At 50.5% G+C, this 16,065-nt stretch overlaps 1 protein-coding gene across 2 annotated transcripts; it reads right to left on the reverse strand.

Annotated features, from left to right (window-relative positions):
• Positions 1-315: 315 nt before the first annotated feature.
• On the reverse strand, positions 316-11,798 carry SCNN1A (sodium channel epithelial 1 subunit alpha). 2 transcript variants are annotated; one of them, XM_075904272.1, is made up of 14 exons: positions 11,230-11,798; positions 10,648-10,877; positions 9,685-10,082; positions 9,121-9,376; positions 7,035-7,222; positions 6,083-6,183; positions 5,479-5,642; positions 2,926-3,024; positions 2,656-2,773; positions 2,312-2,390; positions 1,792-1,849; positions 1,598-1,653; positions 1,263-1,338; positions 316-1,062 (listed from the first exon to the last, which is right to left on the reverse strand). In XM_075904272.1, exons 2-14 carry the CDS (start codon positions 10,654-10,656, stop codon positions 736-738), a joined length of 1,929 nt encoding a protein of 642 aa, XP_075760387.1. In that variant the 5' UTR covers positions 10,657-10,877; positions 11,230-11,798; the 3' UTR covers positions 316-735. The 2 variants fall into 2 exon arrangements, with proteins under 2 accessions (XP_075760387.1, XP_006124236.2); XM_006124174.3 differs by having other exon boundaries at positions 10,648-11,798.
• Between the last annotated feature and the right edge of the window lie 4,267 nt (positions 11,799-16,065).

Consider the following 16,065-nt stretch of genomic DNA (forward strand, 5'->3'; position numbering starts at 1 on the left):
GAAAACTCCCCAAGCCCTGCACCTTTTAGCTCAACACCTCTTCTGCAGCTGAGTCTCCTGCCTGGTCTCCAAGCCATGGAACTCTCCTTCCAAATAGGCTCTCCTTGCTTCCTCCTCAGAGTCATGTGCAAAAGGGAATATTTCCAGCCCGAGTTTGGCCTCAGGGACAGTGACCCAGAGTGGGGAAGCAGCAATCAGTCTCCTGCCCGAAAATGTATCCTGCAGAGGGAGACGGATTTGTGCATGATAGTACCCTCTATATAGCCCACCCCTGTCTGCTGCCAGGCCCATACGGAACCTCGGTTTTCCTAGTCATACAGCAAAGCCTCTGTAATTAGCTTGTATTTTCAAACAGCTTGGACCAGAGTGGTCAAGTTCCTAGGTGCAGAGAAGTTTGGGTGTATATGTGGAAGGGGGTTCAGTCAATATCACTCACATAAGCTGTCTCTTTCCATCATGCCACAAAAAATGTGGCTAAGGCACTGACGTCTATATTGTGGGAGACGACTGGAGGGTTTACCAAATATAAACTAAGGCTCCCCCCACCAAATGACACTGCTGTCACCTGCCTCCCGACGGAGTGCCATGGTCGAGGCGATGGAAGCTGCAAGTGCTATAGCACCGAACTGGAAACCAGTCCCTGCTCCATGTCTGCATGCCTTCAGGCCCCAGGAGATGAGCTGCGGTGTGGTCCATGAAACTCCTAGACCCCAATGCGTTGTTCCTCCATAGATCTCACTCCAGTCCAATCACAGCTTCCCCATCCCGCCCGCACGGCTCCAGGCTGTTGTAGGAGGGCAGTGTGGTTACCACAGCTTCGACAGTGAAGCGGTGTGGAGCACTGGGGTCAGCAGGCTCAGACTGGAAGGCGATGTTGTCATGAGCACCTGGGGGAGGCACACCTGGGGCTGGGACCTGCCGAGAGCGGAACCTCTTGAAGGACAGGATAATGGTGATGGCAATGAAATCCAAAATCAGCTCAGCAAGCTCCACCACGGAAAGAACAGAGGAGCCAAACCAGAGACTCCACTGATTCCCCAGCTGGGAGAGCAACGTCACCACCTGCAACAGAGAAGATGGAGGCAGTGAAATTGAATCTGCGAGAGGACGCTCGTATTCCCCCTGGCTGCAAGGAGCAGTCACAGCTGGGGCTTCATTCTCATCCATCCTTCCACGGGAGGAGAAATGCAGGAGGGAGGGATGCTGCTGGCAGGCAGAGGGGCATGGTGAGGGAAGACCAGTGGGGAGGATGAGGTGTATACCGTGAAGGCAGGAGACTCCCCGTTGGTTTTATATTTCCATTCTTCAAAAAATATGTTCACTTTGGCCACTCCATTCCTGTTAATAAAAGACAGACATGAGTGACTCTAATCCCACACCGCATGTATTGCAATGTACACACCTCATCCTGCACTCTTACCAAACCTTTCACCCTCTAAACCCGCAGTTCCCCCACCTGGCCCTAGGCCCTGGATTGTCCCCACTCCCAATTTCTATCCATCGTTGGTTCATCTGGAACAAGGACCCAACCCATTGACCCAGTAACAGATCACTGGGCCCCCTCTCAGATTCTGAGTGCCAATTCTGGAGCTCTCACCTCTTGGATGTGATGTTGTACTTATTCTGTTGGGACAGCATGTGGAAAACCCAATTCTGAAAGGAGAACAGAAAACACATCATAGATATACACTGCTCTGTGGTCCCAGCCTCCCCTTCTTGGGGGTTAATATCTGGAGGGTTCGGTCTGCATCCTGGGGCTGGCAGGATTACCACGGAAAATCATATCCTTACCTCGGAGACAGCAGAAGGCCAGTGGGAGTATCCAGCTGACAGCTGATACTTGGTAACCCTAGAGAAAAAAAGAGCTATTCTTAACCAGAAGGGCTGTGGGATCCACAAGGCCCAGTCTCAGCATGGCAATCTCAACAGTGGGAACTTTCTCCATATCTAGCACATCTGCCCTATTCCTTACAAGGTTGCCTCCTGAAAGGAGCCAGACTGCATGTTGAGGAGCCTATCCCACAGCCAACATTTTTGCCCACTACCAGTGTTGCTTCTTGCGAGGAGAGACAAGATGGAAGCATCTAGTGGGATGTTTAGTTGCTCAAACACTATTTGCCCCAGAGAATTGAAAATACTTTGGGAAATCAAATTCTCGGCTACTTCGTCAGCTGTAGGAATGAGACACTCACAGGCACATGGGACTGGAAGTGAGCTACTGGGTTATCAAGTCCAGTTCCCTGATATCTCAGACAACTATGCCATATGCTGGTGTTCATAAAACCCTACTTTTTATCCCGCTGAGACTTACTCGCAAGGTTTCCGACATTTGCTGAAACAGCCCAGAATGTTGGATTTGAATTCGACCTGGAGTTTGTAGTAACAGTAACCTAAGCAGGGGAGAGAGATCCAAAGTAAGCTCAACCTGTCTGTGCAGAGAAGATACTCTCTGGGGCACGTGCATGGGTGCTGCAGCATCCTCACAGGGCCTGAGAGCTCCAGAGAAGGAATTCTCAGGAGGATTTAAACAGGCGGCTTGGGGAGCTGACAGCCAGGGATGATGTGGAGGGTTTCAATGTTAGGGGGTTGGAATGGGTAGGCTCGGGAGGGCTTGGGGGATCACTACACAATTCCCTCTGCCCCATCGGTGCTTACCCCATGCTATATGCTTAGTGTAGTCACAGTACTCCGCTCCAGGGGGCAAGGGGTAGAAGTAATATGCACAGCCACAGCGCTTCACCATATGGATTTGAAAACAGGAACGAATGCAGACCTGGGAGACGAGAGGAGAGATCTCAGTAAGGGCAACCTCACATCTCAGCGTAACAAGGTCCAGGAAACGCAGCGGGGAGCCACTCATGGTTGTGATTGTCTCCCAAGGAGGGCAGGGACCAGACTGCGTTCGTACCAGTGGTGATGGATTACCTGCTCAGTGTAACGGGATGAGTACAGGTTCTGCACTGGCACATCACTGCCATCTTCAGTGCAGTCACTATAGCTGCCCCCAAGAAGCATCGTGGTCTCCTGGTAACAAACGGCAGCTTGTCAGTCGTCGAGTCATAGGGTATGTCTACACTACCCTCCTAGTTTGAACTAGCGGGGTAATGTAGGCATACCGCACTTGCAAATGAAGCCCGGGATTTGAATTTCCCGGGCTTCATTTGCATAAGCGGGGAGCCGCCATTTTAAAATCCCCGCTGGTTCGAACCCCATGCAGCGTGGCTACACGGGGCTCAAACTAGGTAGTTCGGACTAGGATGCCTATTCCGAACTACCGGTACACCTCGAAAAGGACCTGGGGGTTACAGTGGATGAGAAGCTAGATATGAGTCAACAGTGTGCCCTTGTAGCCAAGAAGGCTAATGGCATATTAGGATGCATTAAGAGGAGCATTGCCAGCAGATCCAGAGATGTCATTATTCCCCTTTATTCGGCTTTGGTGAGGCCACATCTGGAGTACTGTGTCCAGTTCTGGGCCCCCCACTACAAAAAGGATGCGGACGCATTGGAGAGGGTCCAGCGGAGGGCAACCAAAATGATTAGGGGTCTGGAGCATATGACCTACGAGGAGAGGCTGAGGGACTTGGGTCTGTTTAGTCTGCAGAAGCGGAGAGTGAGGGGGGACTTGATAGCAGCCTTCAACTTCCTGAAGGGAGGTTCCAAAGAGGATGGAGAGAGGCTGTTCTCAGTAGTGACAGATGGCAGAACAAGGAGCAATGGTCTCAAGTTGTGGTGGGAGAGGTCCAGATTGGATATTAGGAAAAACTATTTTACTAGGAGGGTAGTGAAGCATTGGAATGGGTTACCTAGGGAAGTAGTGGAGTCTCCATCCCTAGAGGTGTTTAAGTCTCGGCTTGACAAAGCCCTGGCCGGGTTGATTTAGATGGGATTGGTCCTGCCTAGAGCGGAGGGCTGGACTTGACGACCTTCTGAGGTCTCTTCCAGTTCTATGATTCTATGATAAGGGGATGGTTGGATGAAATAACATGATCTTGGTAACTAATTGACCATTCATTACCAGTTGGAAATAGGTCAATGGAGGGATGATAGGAGTTGCTATAGGGAACTTTCTGGGTGTCTGGCTGGTGAGTCTTGCCCACATGCTCAGGGTTTAGCTGATCGCCATATTTGGGGTCAGGAAGGAATTTTCCTCCAGGGTAGATTGGCAGAGGCCCTGGAGGTTTTTCGCCTTCCTCTGTAGCATTGGGCACAGATCACAGCTGAAGGACTCTCTGCATGTTGGGGCCTTCAAAGTATTTGAAGGCTTCAATATCTGAGACATAGGTGAGAGGATTATTCTAAGAGGGGTGGGCGAGATTCTGTGGCCTGCACTGTGCAGGGGGTCAGACTAGATGATCATAATGGTCCCTTCTGACCTTAAAGTCTATGAGTCTATGAGGTGTACCAGTAGTTCGGAATAGGCATCCTAGTCCGAACTACCTAGTTCGAGCCCCGTGTAGCCGCGCTGCACGGGGTTCGAACCAGCGGGGATTTAAAAATGGCGGCTCCCCGCTTATGCAAATAAAGCCCGGGAAATTCAAATCCCGGGCTTCATTTGCAAGTGCGGTATGCCTACATTACCCTCCTAGTTCGAACTAGGAGGGTAGTGTAGACATACCCATAGAATTTAAGGGCAGACAGGACCATGAGATCACCATCTGCCTGTGTAGCACAGGCCACTGAACACCGTCCAGCACCCACACACTGAACCCAACAACTGATGTTGCACTAGGGCAGGGGTGGCCAACCCATTACAGGCAAAGAGCCAAAATAGTGGTGGCCATAGTGCAAAAAGCTGAGGGAAAAAAGTTGTCAAGCAATAAAAAAAAAAGGATGCCATTTCCTTCACCACACCAGACAGCTCACCAACACCCAGTGAGCACAGGGGTGCGCAGGGGTGGCTTTGCAAGCTGTGGGGGATGCTTCGCAAGCTGCATTTTCTGCAGTGAAGAGCCACATGCAGCTCGTGAGCCATGGTTTGACCACCCCTGCACTAGGGCATGACAGCGCTCAGGAGACTGAGCTATGATGTGCCTCAGGAACAGATAGCAGGGACCCAAGTGCACCAATGTCTGAGGCCCCTCCAATGGCAGAGGAACCAATGAACTGACACATACTCATCCCCTAGTGCCTCCCCCATTTCCACTTGCCATCCTCTAGCTCCATCCACCCCAGTTAGTAACAGATACAACGGTAACAACCTCCCACTCCTCACTCCTGACTCAAGCCACCAACTCCTCCCGGCTATCGCCCTCTATCAGCCCATCCCTGATTAGTAAGGGCTCCCAAGGGACTGTCCTTCCCCTCACTCCCACCCAGTGTTGCTCTTCCCCACAGTTAATTTTTCTGCTCCCCACATCCTAGTTCCATGGCAACCCTTCTGCGGCCATCCTTGCCACTCTTGTGCTGACACACATCTTCCCCCAAGTGCACAATGAAGCCCATGCCACCTCTCCCCACAAGCCATTCCCCCCTCACCTTTCTCATGCTGATGGAGGTCTCTATACCCGGGCGCACATTGAAGCCCCCATCGTCCATGAAAGCCGGTTCATTCTGCTCATGGACCATCACCCGGGCTCCCGTCACAGTGGACAGCAGTGGGATATAGTCGTTCTGCTCTGTGCGCACTAGCAGGGAGAGGCCTGTAGAGGTTTCAGAGTGGGAGGGGATCAGGGCTAGTCACTGGGGCGAGGGAGACAGAGATAACAACTGAGCTAGTGGAAGGGAAGAGGAGACTCAGAGATGAGCCAGAAAAGGGGATCATGGCTGGGCCCGAACTGAGCACACAGTAAGGGGGCCAGGCCTGGGGGAGGCAGAGAGCTGAGGATCAGGGCTGGAGTTGCTGGAGGCTGCAGAGAACTGGGATTGTAAAGCCAGGCCTCAAGAAAGCAGACTCTGGGGAAGCATGAACTTCCAGCAGTCCAAACTCACATGGGTCAGGATGGAGGATGCAATCCACCATCACAAAGAGGAATAAGCAGAGCAGGATCTTAGTGCTCATAGTTTTCTCCTACCTCCCAGACCTTCCTATTCTATATATACAGCTGTGTATGTTTCCTTCCCCTGCTCTGGGGATCCTCACCATTATTGATCCCAGGCAGTGATGACGTCCACAGGCTGTTGTTGCGATCATTGAATGTGTAGCAGTTGCCATAAATAGGGTGATGGAAATGGGTGTAATTCCTGGGAGAAAAATGAAAACATTCACATAAGGGTATCTAGGCATGTGGGGCAAGATCCCCAAGAAATGATAAGAGATGGGTATTCTAACAGGAACCATTCTTTTTACCACTACCCAGAGGAAAACTAATAGTGATACAAAAGAGAAGTGTCTGTAAGGTAAACAAGCCCTGAGCAAGGTGCTGAAAATGACTTCTGGCTAGATTCCTCACAGTGCTAACTCAGGAGGGGCAGAACTGGTGTGAGCAGCAGTGGATTTTTTTTTAAATAAAATCTCCTTAATGTAGGCTTGGCTTTAAATTCTCCTGCCTCTTGGATAAGTTATTAATTTGATTGCCTCTTTAGGATCATTTGAATGGAAACTGTAACACCAGGTACTCACTTTCATCCACTTTAACTATGCCAGTATAGTTAATGCAATTTTGCCCATAGTGGGGACCCATTTACACGAGTATAAATGAACCTACTCTGGTATGTGTACCGGGGTTACCCGTGTTATCAGCAGGGATGCCATTGCGGGAAGCGGGGGGCAAACAAGGCATCTGCCCTGGGGCTTGCCCAGTGGACCAGCGAGGCTGTCGGCTTCCCTGCTTATCAGTTACCCGTGTTATCAGTTATTTGAGGTAAAGGGAAAAGCGCCTGGGAACTACCCCATGGCACTCAGGGGTCAGTGAACCTGAGGATCCAAGACCCCAAGGAAGGAGAATACGGGATCCAGGAGCCCCAGAGATTCCCCAGCCTCGGGCAGTGGGCATAATAGTGTTCTCCAGCAGGAGCATCTTGACTTCTCCTTGCACCCAGCAAGGAATGCAGAGGCTGTTAAGGAGAGATACTGGAGCCCCCTCAGCACTCACGCCTTGTCACAGGTAACCTCATTGAAGCGGCAAGCATAGATGAAGCTCTCAAAATTGGACTCGTCCAGGGCCTTTGTGTCAGGCATCCGTGCCAAGATGTTGATGTAGTGGAAACTGTACCACTCGCGCACAGCATCTACACCTGACGAATATGTCTGGTGGAAACAATCCTCATTGGTCTCGTTGCACTGCAAGAGAAACATCAGTCGTCTGGAGGAATGCAAGTCCATGAGGAGGAGTGAGGGGTATACCTGCCACCCTCTGCCCCCTGAACATGGACAGGAAATACATTCAGATTATACTTGAGAAGTGCAGCTAACAGACATAAGGGGAACACTCCACCCCCCTCCCAACTCCAGATCCTGATTGGGATGGAAACTCCTGAGCTGGAGAATGACTGAGAAACTGCTGCAAATCAGTGGCATTATTGCAACGGGCTGTGCAGCAAAGGAGATTGTGGAGTATACACAAGAGCTTTCAATTCTGGAACAGGAAGCCCCTCTCTGGGGGTGTATGTAGGCCCTGGTCTAAACTTAAAAATTTGATCAAACTAATTACATCACTCAGAGGTGCAAAAAATTCAAACCCTGAGTGCTATAGATCAATTGAAACTAGCCCCAGTGTGCTCACAGCTAGGTTGAATGAAGAATTCTTCCACAGACATAGCTGCCATCACTCAGGGAGGGCAACTACCTATATCAACAGGAAAAACCCCTTCCATCGAGGTAGGAGGTTTCTATAGTATGGTGCTACAGAAGCACAGTGCACTTGTGCCATTCCCTTTGTAGACGTGCCCTAGCCTAGAATTTTTACTCCTGCTGGAACTCTAGTTAACCCATTGACAGTTTAGTACAGGGGTGGGCAATAATTTTCACACGAAAGCCATGGTACTGGTCACGGGCCAGCTCCACCCCATCCAGAAGGGGTGGTGCCTGAGGGGGAAGGGGTAGGGCTAGGGACTAGCCTTTCCCCAGAGTTGTCTGGGGCCTAGAGGCTTTGAAGTAAAAACAGCAAAGGGCTCGAAGCTCTGGCCCCTGCCGGGGTAGCGCTGTGACCAGGATCCCTTTAAATAGCCACAGTAACTCTGGGCCGCCTGGGCGGCTGCCAGTCAACATCGTAGCTATGGGACCAGGAGCTGTGAGCCCTTTAAACAGCAGCAATTTAAAGGGCTTGGGGCTTATGGTCCTGCCACTACTGCATTGCCTAGCAGCTGCCTGGGATTGCTGCAGCTATTTAAAAAACTTTCAGCTCCGGCTCCTACCGGGGTAAAGCCACAACCAGGAGCCGTAAGCAGTTTAAACAGGATTCTGCAGCCTGAACCACCGCCTGGTAATTTGGTGGCACTGGCAGCAGAATATAAATAAAAAGAAGCTAGATGCAGCCCATGGGCCAGATCAAAGTGTTAGATTGGCCGGATCCAGCCCCCAGACCACCTCTTGCGCAGCCCTGGTTTAGTGCATGCTACAAAATGGACAAAGAAGGGAGACAGTCCTTCCCTAGAACGTTTAGAGTTAGACTCTTGGGCTACGTCTTCACTGCGACTCTTTCCCCCCTCCCCCGCCCAGCAGAAAATACGCTAATGAGGGACTTATTAGCATAAGTTGCAACATCATTAGCATATTTTCTGACGTTTCTTTTTGCGCAAGGGGTTTTAGTGCAAAAAGAAGTAGTGTGGACTTTTTTTGCGCAAAACGGGTTTTGCGCAAGATCAGGCATAAGAATCTTGCTTAAAATGGGGTTTTTGCGCAAAAAACCCACGTCCACACTGCTTCTTTTTGTGCAAAAACTCCGTGTGCAAAAAGAAATGGCAGAAAATATGCTAATGATGTCATGAATTATGCTGATGAGTCCCTCATTAGCATATTTTCTGCCCGGGGGGGGGGGGAGATGGGACTCGCAGTGAAGGTGTAGCCTTAGAGAGAAGCTTGAAAGACTTTTTTCAGCTCTTAACAGTTTTCATTGTAGCAGCAACAACTTTATCATACAGTATAGGTGGAACCAGAACTGGTACTAGGGGACCTAATGAGACTAAAGGAGCTAGGCAGAGTCTATAGAATACAGGAGAGAGAGAGGGATCTATTCTCACCAGGATGAAGCCAATTTTCCAGTCACTTTTGTCCACTGGAGGACTGTTCCCTTTCAGGCTGACTGGTTCATTACGCTTGCGTCTCCTCAGTGGGTGGCGCTGGACATGGTGGGACAGGCTTCTTTGGCTACGTTTCTGGCTGGACTGGGCTGCCCAGTTGCTTTGTACTTGAGACATGCTGTAGTTATACAGGTCCATTAGTGTCTGATGGGTGATACGATCCAGTTCATCCAGCTCCTTCCGGATGGCACTATATCTGTGAGATGCGGAGAATAGATACCAGTTAGGGCTTGTCTATATTGGGAAATTTCCCACCATAGCTATACTTAGACTTGGAGTTATTTTGCTATCACTATACATGTATATGTCCCTGGAATAAGTGACATTTTTCAGGTATAATTACTGTTTCCAAATGGTATAGCTATGCAGGGAAGTCTACCCATGTTGACAAGCCCTTAGTTTCTCAATATCACCTGTAGGGGCACCGAGTGTTTCTCCTGATCCAACAGGAGTACAATAACGCCAAATATTTATCCCTGGAGGCCCTGGGAGTTTGTCTCATACCTGTAGGGGTTGAGGGTGCACAGTGTGACAGCAGGGAAGGTCAGCTTGTCGGAGTTGAGGTTAAGGTTCAGGTTGACAGGGAAGCTGAAGTATTGTCTGTAAAGGATCCCAAATTGCCAGTACATTAGGCCAAAGGTGAGGAAGAAGAGCACAGACCAGAAGGCTGTCTTCATTTTATTCCTCTTGGAGCAGACTAGGCGGATAGCTCCATGAATGGTTGTGTTGTTACAGAAGAACTGGAAGAGTTCATGGTATGACTTGTGGAACTCAATGAGACCCTCATGCTCCTTCTCCAGCTTCTCTGCCACTTCCTCCACTTTCTGCTGATTCTCTGCTTCCTGCTTACACCTCCTCAGCCTCTTCCCCATGGGCACCTTCTCTGCCTTCACAGTTACAACCTATGACACAATAAGTGTGGAATCAGGCAATATAGATACCAGTTATGTCTACCAGGATCCACCTAACTCAGGAAGCTTCTGCCCGCTGGAACCCTTCATCCCCTCCACACACACTCCCTGTCATCCCCCAGATTCCAGCCTGTCCACACAAGCCCCCCTATTCTTCCCCATGCCCTGACCCCTCCACAGACATTCGCTTTCCTCCTCTATTCCCCTCTATTCCCCGGCCCCTTGATACACACCTGCTTTCCTTCCTTCCTTCCTCTCCCTCTCTCTCCACTGTGGTCCCTCTACAGAAATACCCCCCCTCACACACACATGCTCTCCAGTGCCCTGGCCCTTCTGCACCCCCCGCTAACTCCCCCCCCCCCGCCCATCTATACATGCATCCTCCCCCATGTAGCAGCCTTTACTTACACACACACATACACACTTATCCTCCCCCACACCCAAGCCCTGATGTTCCCTCCCGGCCCAGCGTCCGCTCTGTAGAAACCCCACAGCTTTCGCGGGAGGCTCGTGTTTCTAGGCAAGGTCAGAGGCAGCGGAGCAGACAGACACTAACTTGGTGCATGGTGGCCCCCGAGGCGGCTTCGGCGGGGCTCTCCGGGGAAGGGAGGCTCCCGCGGCGCTGTCTCTGCGAGAGCGGCTCTCTGGCTGCTAGACGAGCTCTGGGCGCCGGCTCCCGGCTCTGCCTCCTGGCAGCTGCTCTGCCTTGGTGGTTGGGATTAGACTGGTTCCTTTCCAGCTCGATCTAGCAACCTGTCCTGCTCCTGCAGCTCCCCGCCCCCGCAGCTGTGGGGCGGGGGGAGAAAAGCCTCATTAACATCTCAGTCCCTCGGGCCCTGGCGAACAGGGAGGTGGGCAGGGTGGGGGCGAGCCAAGGCGGGAAAGCCGGGGGGGCGGGGCGGGCCAGCGCAGCAAAGCAAAGCGAAGCGGGGCCGAACAGGCTCGAGCAGCCCCCGGGACGGGCTCGTGTGGGCTGCGAGCCGCGCGAGGGAGAAGACGTTTGCTGTGGTCGGGGGCTGCCTCTGGCCTTGGGCGGCGGCGGCTCCAGCCACACAAGTGTGCAGCCCCGGGGGCCGCTCTCCGCTGCAGCAGCCGGGCGGGGCCGGGCCGTTCCAGCCTGGCTACGCGCACTCCCCACCCGTGCAGCTGGCTCCCCGGGCTGCAGCAAACCGGTACGGACCCCCCCGGGCTGGCCGGCTCCCCGCAGGCGGGTGGAGTTTGGTTCGTCGCGCCGGTCCCTCCCCATCGCCGCCGCCCCGCGAGCTGGGAACACAGTGTCCCGGCAAGAGGAGAAAGGCAGAACAAATGTTGGCAGCCGTGTCTCAAGGGCACGGGGACACTCAAGGTGCTGCAGCTGCAACTCCCTGGGCTGGGCCCACTCTCCTGTGCCCCCCGAGCGGGGCGGAGGCCTTGGCTCAGTGCGGGTGCGTCTACACGGCACCGTAATGTATCTTATTTCGAAATCGCTTCTTTCCTCATTTCCACAGCAGCACGTTTTGAAGTAGAGCGCTGGTCAGAAACGTGCCCGGCTCCTCCTGGGCTGAGGTTTGCAGGGATGTTGGCATAGCGAGCGCTGGGAAGACACTGAATAGCTATTTCAGGATACTCGGGTACCCGTAGCGCTGCAGTGTAGACGTCCGGGTACTGTACTGGTCTCAGTTCCAGGCCACCCCCAGGGGCCGGAGTGCCAAGCCTGTCTCTATGGCGCCTTCAGCCTCTTCAGCGCTGCTCAGCTCCAGGACAAGCAGCCATTGCCTGTGGGAACCAGCAGCCCAAAGGAAGGGCCCCTGAAGCCCCAGGAACCCAACACTGACTGTCATTTCACACGGGCCTGCAAGGCAGGAGTATTCTAATAACCATCCTAGCTGGAACTGCAGCTTAGTGCTAGCCCCTGTACAAACGCTTCAGAAGCACTTGGAGAGATTACAGTTAAAGTGGAGAAGACAGAATTATTTCCAGCATTTTGCAGATGGGGAATTGAGGCACAGAGAGATTGACTCTTGTGCCAAAGATCATACAGCGAGTCTGGAGCAGCTCTGGGACCTAATCTAAATCCTAGTGCAGTGTTTTAACCATAAACAGATCTTTCCTCTCAAAAAGCATTGCCTTCTAATCCCAGCTGGGGGAAACATCTAGCTAGAAGCAGGCAGATTTGGATTTGGGGACTCACTAGGTTTACACTTTGTACCTTACAGAGCACAGCTATGCAGCCACAGCCATGCCACTGTGAGGTACACTGTGTAGCTGGTGTTTTTCAGCAGAGCTTTCTGGTCAAGAAAATAAAAATGAGGTGTGGTAGCATTTCCTGCCAACAAAGCGCTGTCCACACCAACACTTTTCATCATAAAACTTTTGTTTGTCAGGAGCGTGGATTTGTTACACAAAAAAGTTTTACTGACAAAAATGCAATGTAGACAAGCCTTAGATACCATTTGCAGCTTTGCCACTAAGGCCTTCTCTAGACAGGAAAGTTTTTTTCATTATATTCCAAGGTGTGAATTTAAATTTATATAGCTATGTGGGTATAATTCTTGGTGTTGACACTATTATACTGCTGCCTGTTTTTCAATTTAGTTTATATCTGTGAAGGATTTAAGCTCTACAGGAAAATGCCTCTTACACTAGGGATGTTAAATATTGGTTAATTGAATAGTCGATTAAAATTAACCTCCTGAATTCTTATCAGTTACTCCACTATTCTATAATCCCCAGGGGTGGGGCCAGTAACCAGAGCGCTCCAGCCCCACTCCCAAGGAGCCTCCTCCACTACGGGTGCCAGCAAGGCCAGCCCAAGCCATTCGTGCGCTCTGGGCCCTGGGAGCACGGTGCTGCCCCCAGGAGTGCGGTGCATGTGCGGCCCCACCCCTGGGCACGCGGTGCTCCTGGGCACCCGGCGCATGCACGGCCCCTCCCTGGCCCGGTCCGGCAGCCCCGCGCGGCGCTCCCTACAATGGGGCACCCCGGGCGGTAGCCCGGTCAGCCTGTAGCTCAGGACGGCTCTGGGTGCCAGGCGGGAGCTGGTCCATGAAGGGAGCCAGTTTAAAAGCCAGCTCCCCTAGTAGACTGGATGCCTGTCGCCCTGCACTGCTGCTCTTGATACAGAGGCAGTGGCGTGGGGAGGCAGCAGCCCCTGTCCAGGGGTGGGGCTGAGCTACCAGACCTGGCACAAGCTGGAACTGAGCTGGGCTGCCTGCCTGCCTGGCTCCTAATACACTTTAAATGCAGAGCTGCAACAGTGGTAGGTCCCATACCAGGCGTGAGCCAGGACTGAGCCGGGCTGCTGGCCAGCCTGCTAAAAAATTTACTGGCAGGGGTGTGGGGTGGAGGATGTGTATAGTCCATAGCATTAACTCATAAGTTTTTGCTTATTGGTTAATCGACTACACTATTACATCCCTATCTTACATCATGAGCTTGTCCCCACCAGGGAAAGGTGATGGAAACGTTACACCTGTATAACTATATTGTTATAATCAGTAGAGCTTTCCTACATAGACAAACCCTAACTCACCAGGCTATGTCTACAGAGTTTTTTCAGAAAAACGGCCATTTTTCTGACAAAATTTCACTTACATCCACACTGCAATCACGTTCTTTTGGAAAAAAATCGAAAGAACAGAGGAGTTTTTCTGACATTGGTAAACCTTTTCCTACGAGGAAGAATGCCTTTTCCGAAAGAGCTCTTTCAGAAAAAGGCGCGTGTGGACAGGGAAGAGGGAGTTCTTTCGCAAGAAGAGGAAAGAGGAAAAAGCACGGGTGCCCTGGTAGCCACTCCATCCATAGTAATCTCAGCTGAAATGTGAGATAGCATCCATTCAGTGTGGACGCTCTCTTTTGAAAAAGCAGATAGTTTTTTCTGTGCACTTTGGTAATATGGACGCTCTCTTTCAGAAGAGTTTTTTTCGGAAGATCTCTTCTGGAAAAGCTTCTTCCGAAAGAAGTCTGTAGTCTAGGCATAGCCCAGGGCTTTGAGCAAAACCCTCATTCTCTCTGTACCTCAGTTTCCCCATCTATCTAATCTTCTCTTCCTAGGAAGCTGTGAGAGTTAACAAGTTACTGTTTATGTCTCACTAGGAGTTCTGTCATAGCTGAGAATAATGAGGGTCATTGCAAAACACACCAGGTTTTGGGATACAAAAAAATCATTCATGAAGGAAATTTCAAGTACTCTGGAATTTCTTCCTTCAGTGAAAACACAGCTGTCTACACAGCATCATTATTTCAGAATAACTGACATTATTCCGAAATAACAAAGAACGTGTCTACACTACAAGCCATTATTTCAAAATAATGTCAATCTGGAAGACTTCTCATTCCGAGTCATAGTATCCCTCATTTCACAAGATGTAAGGGAAGTTGAAGGAAGGGTGCTCTTCCTTTGACTTCCTGCTATGTAGACAGCACCAAAAGCTGAAGTAAGATATTTCAACTTAAGCTACGCAATTGATATAGCTCAAGTTGTGTAGCTTAATTCAACGTTAGCTCTGCTGCGTAGACATGCCCTTTCTATAATCCCAGTTTTGTGTGTTTGGATTTCTCATGTATTCCACTTTGTTTCTGACAACAGAAGTGAAGGGACATGAAATTTGTATGGAAAGGAGATTCTTTGGGAACTATAATGAGCAGGGCTTGTCGAGCTGTGGTGAGCCCTGCTCTCCAGCTGCGCTGTCCAGCATTCTTCGCATGTGCAGATCGTTCTGCGCATGCGCAGATCACCAGAACCCGGCTTTTCTGAGTTGTAATCTACTCCCCACGGGCGAGTAGTTTACAACGATTGTCAAGCCCTGATAATGAGTACTGTTCAGAGAAACAAACATTGAAAAGGTATGACAGTGAGGGCTGGGGCTTGTGTGTACAGTATTTAGTGCTGCTGAAAGGTGTTGGTGTGGCAATGCTGATGAATGAAATTCTACGGTAATCTTAAAGGAAGCATCGGGGATGATTTTCTTTAGGGGTAATAGGCATAGTTCCGCCTCTGTTACTGACACGGGCATTCCCAGAATTGCACCCAGCTCCCATGTACATAGCAGTCCCATTTGTGTTTGGTTATTCAGAGGTTTTTGTTGTGTCCCATCAGCTAGGTTACATCTACACTATGAGTTTTCTCAGCAAAAAATATACTAATGAGGGGCTCATTTGCATGAGTCACGATATCATTTGCATATTTTCTGCTGATCTGTTTTTGCGCTGGGGTTTTTGTGCAAAAACAAGCACTGAGGACTTTTTCTTTTTGCGCAAAGACCCCTTTTTCCTCAAGATCCTTATGCCCCAGAAAAGGAGGGTCTCAATCCCATGTCATTTTTGGTCCCCAAAATGAACAGGGGATGGAGACCAATATTAGATCCCAGACATCTAAGTAACTTTGTGAAACACAGATATTCAGGGTGATGACCCTTGTAGCTATAATTCCTTCCCTATGGTCTGGAGCTTTGTCTGTGCCTCTCAACCTTTAGGACATATATTTTTATGTCATGAATCTTCCTTCTTTACAAGAGATTTCTGTGTTTTGCCATTGACCAGGATCACTTTTAGTACTGCGGCTCCTGTTTGGCATCTCCTGTGCCCCAAGGACATTCTCACAGATCATGTCAGTCATACTTGCCCACCTATAAAAGCTAGGAACAATTGCTGTCCTTTATCGTGACAATTAGGTATTCAGAGGCCAATCTTACCAAGTCATCCTATTGGCCGTACAAGTGACAAGATCTCTGTTCCACAATTTAGGCCTCTAACTCAATCTTGAAAAATCTGCTTTGACCCAGTTTTTACAGGGACTCCTCTGGATGGTGTGACAACCAAGACTTATCTGCCTGCAAGTATAGTTGTGAACCTAAGAAATCTAATTTTAAGGATTCAGATAAGTCAGGGGTGGGGAACCTTTTTTGGCTTAGGGGTCACTGGCCCACAGAAAAATCAGTCAGGGCCACACACAGGTGAGAAGGGGGGGGGGAAGGGAAGCCACACTCTCACCTAT

The sequence above is a fragment of the Pelodiscus sinensis genome, chromosome 1, assembly GCF_049634645.1.
Source record: "Pelodiscus sinensis isolate JC-2024 chromosome 1, ASM4963464v1, whole genome shotgun sequence".
Classification (NCBI taxonomy): domain Eukaryota; kingdom Metazoa; phylum Chordata; order Testudines; family Trionychidae; genus Pelodiscus; species Pelodiscus sinensis.

Coding starts and splice junctions, on each gene's coding strand:
- SCNN1A (XM_075904272.1), bottom strand. Junction 9,377..9,684: donor TGCACCCTCAACCCCTACAG/GTATGAGACAAA, acceptor CGCATCTCACAG/ATATAGTGCCATCCGGAAGG. Junction 5,643..6,082: donor ACTGCCTGGGATCAATAATG/GTGAGGATCCCC, acceptor AAACCTCTACAG/GCCTCTCCCTGCTAGTGCGC.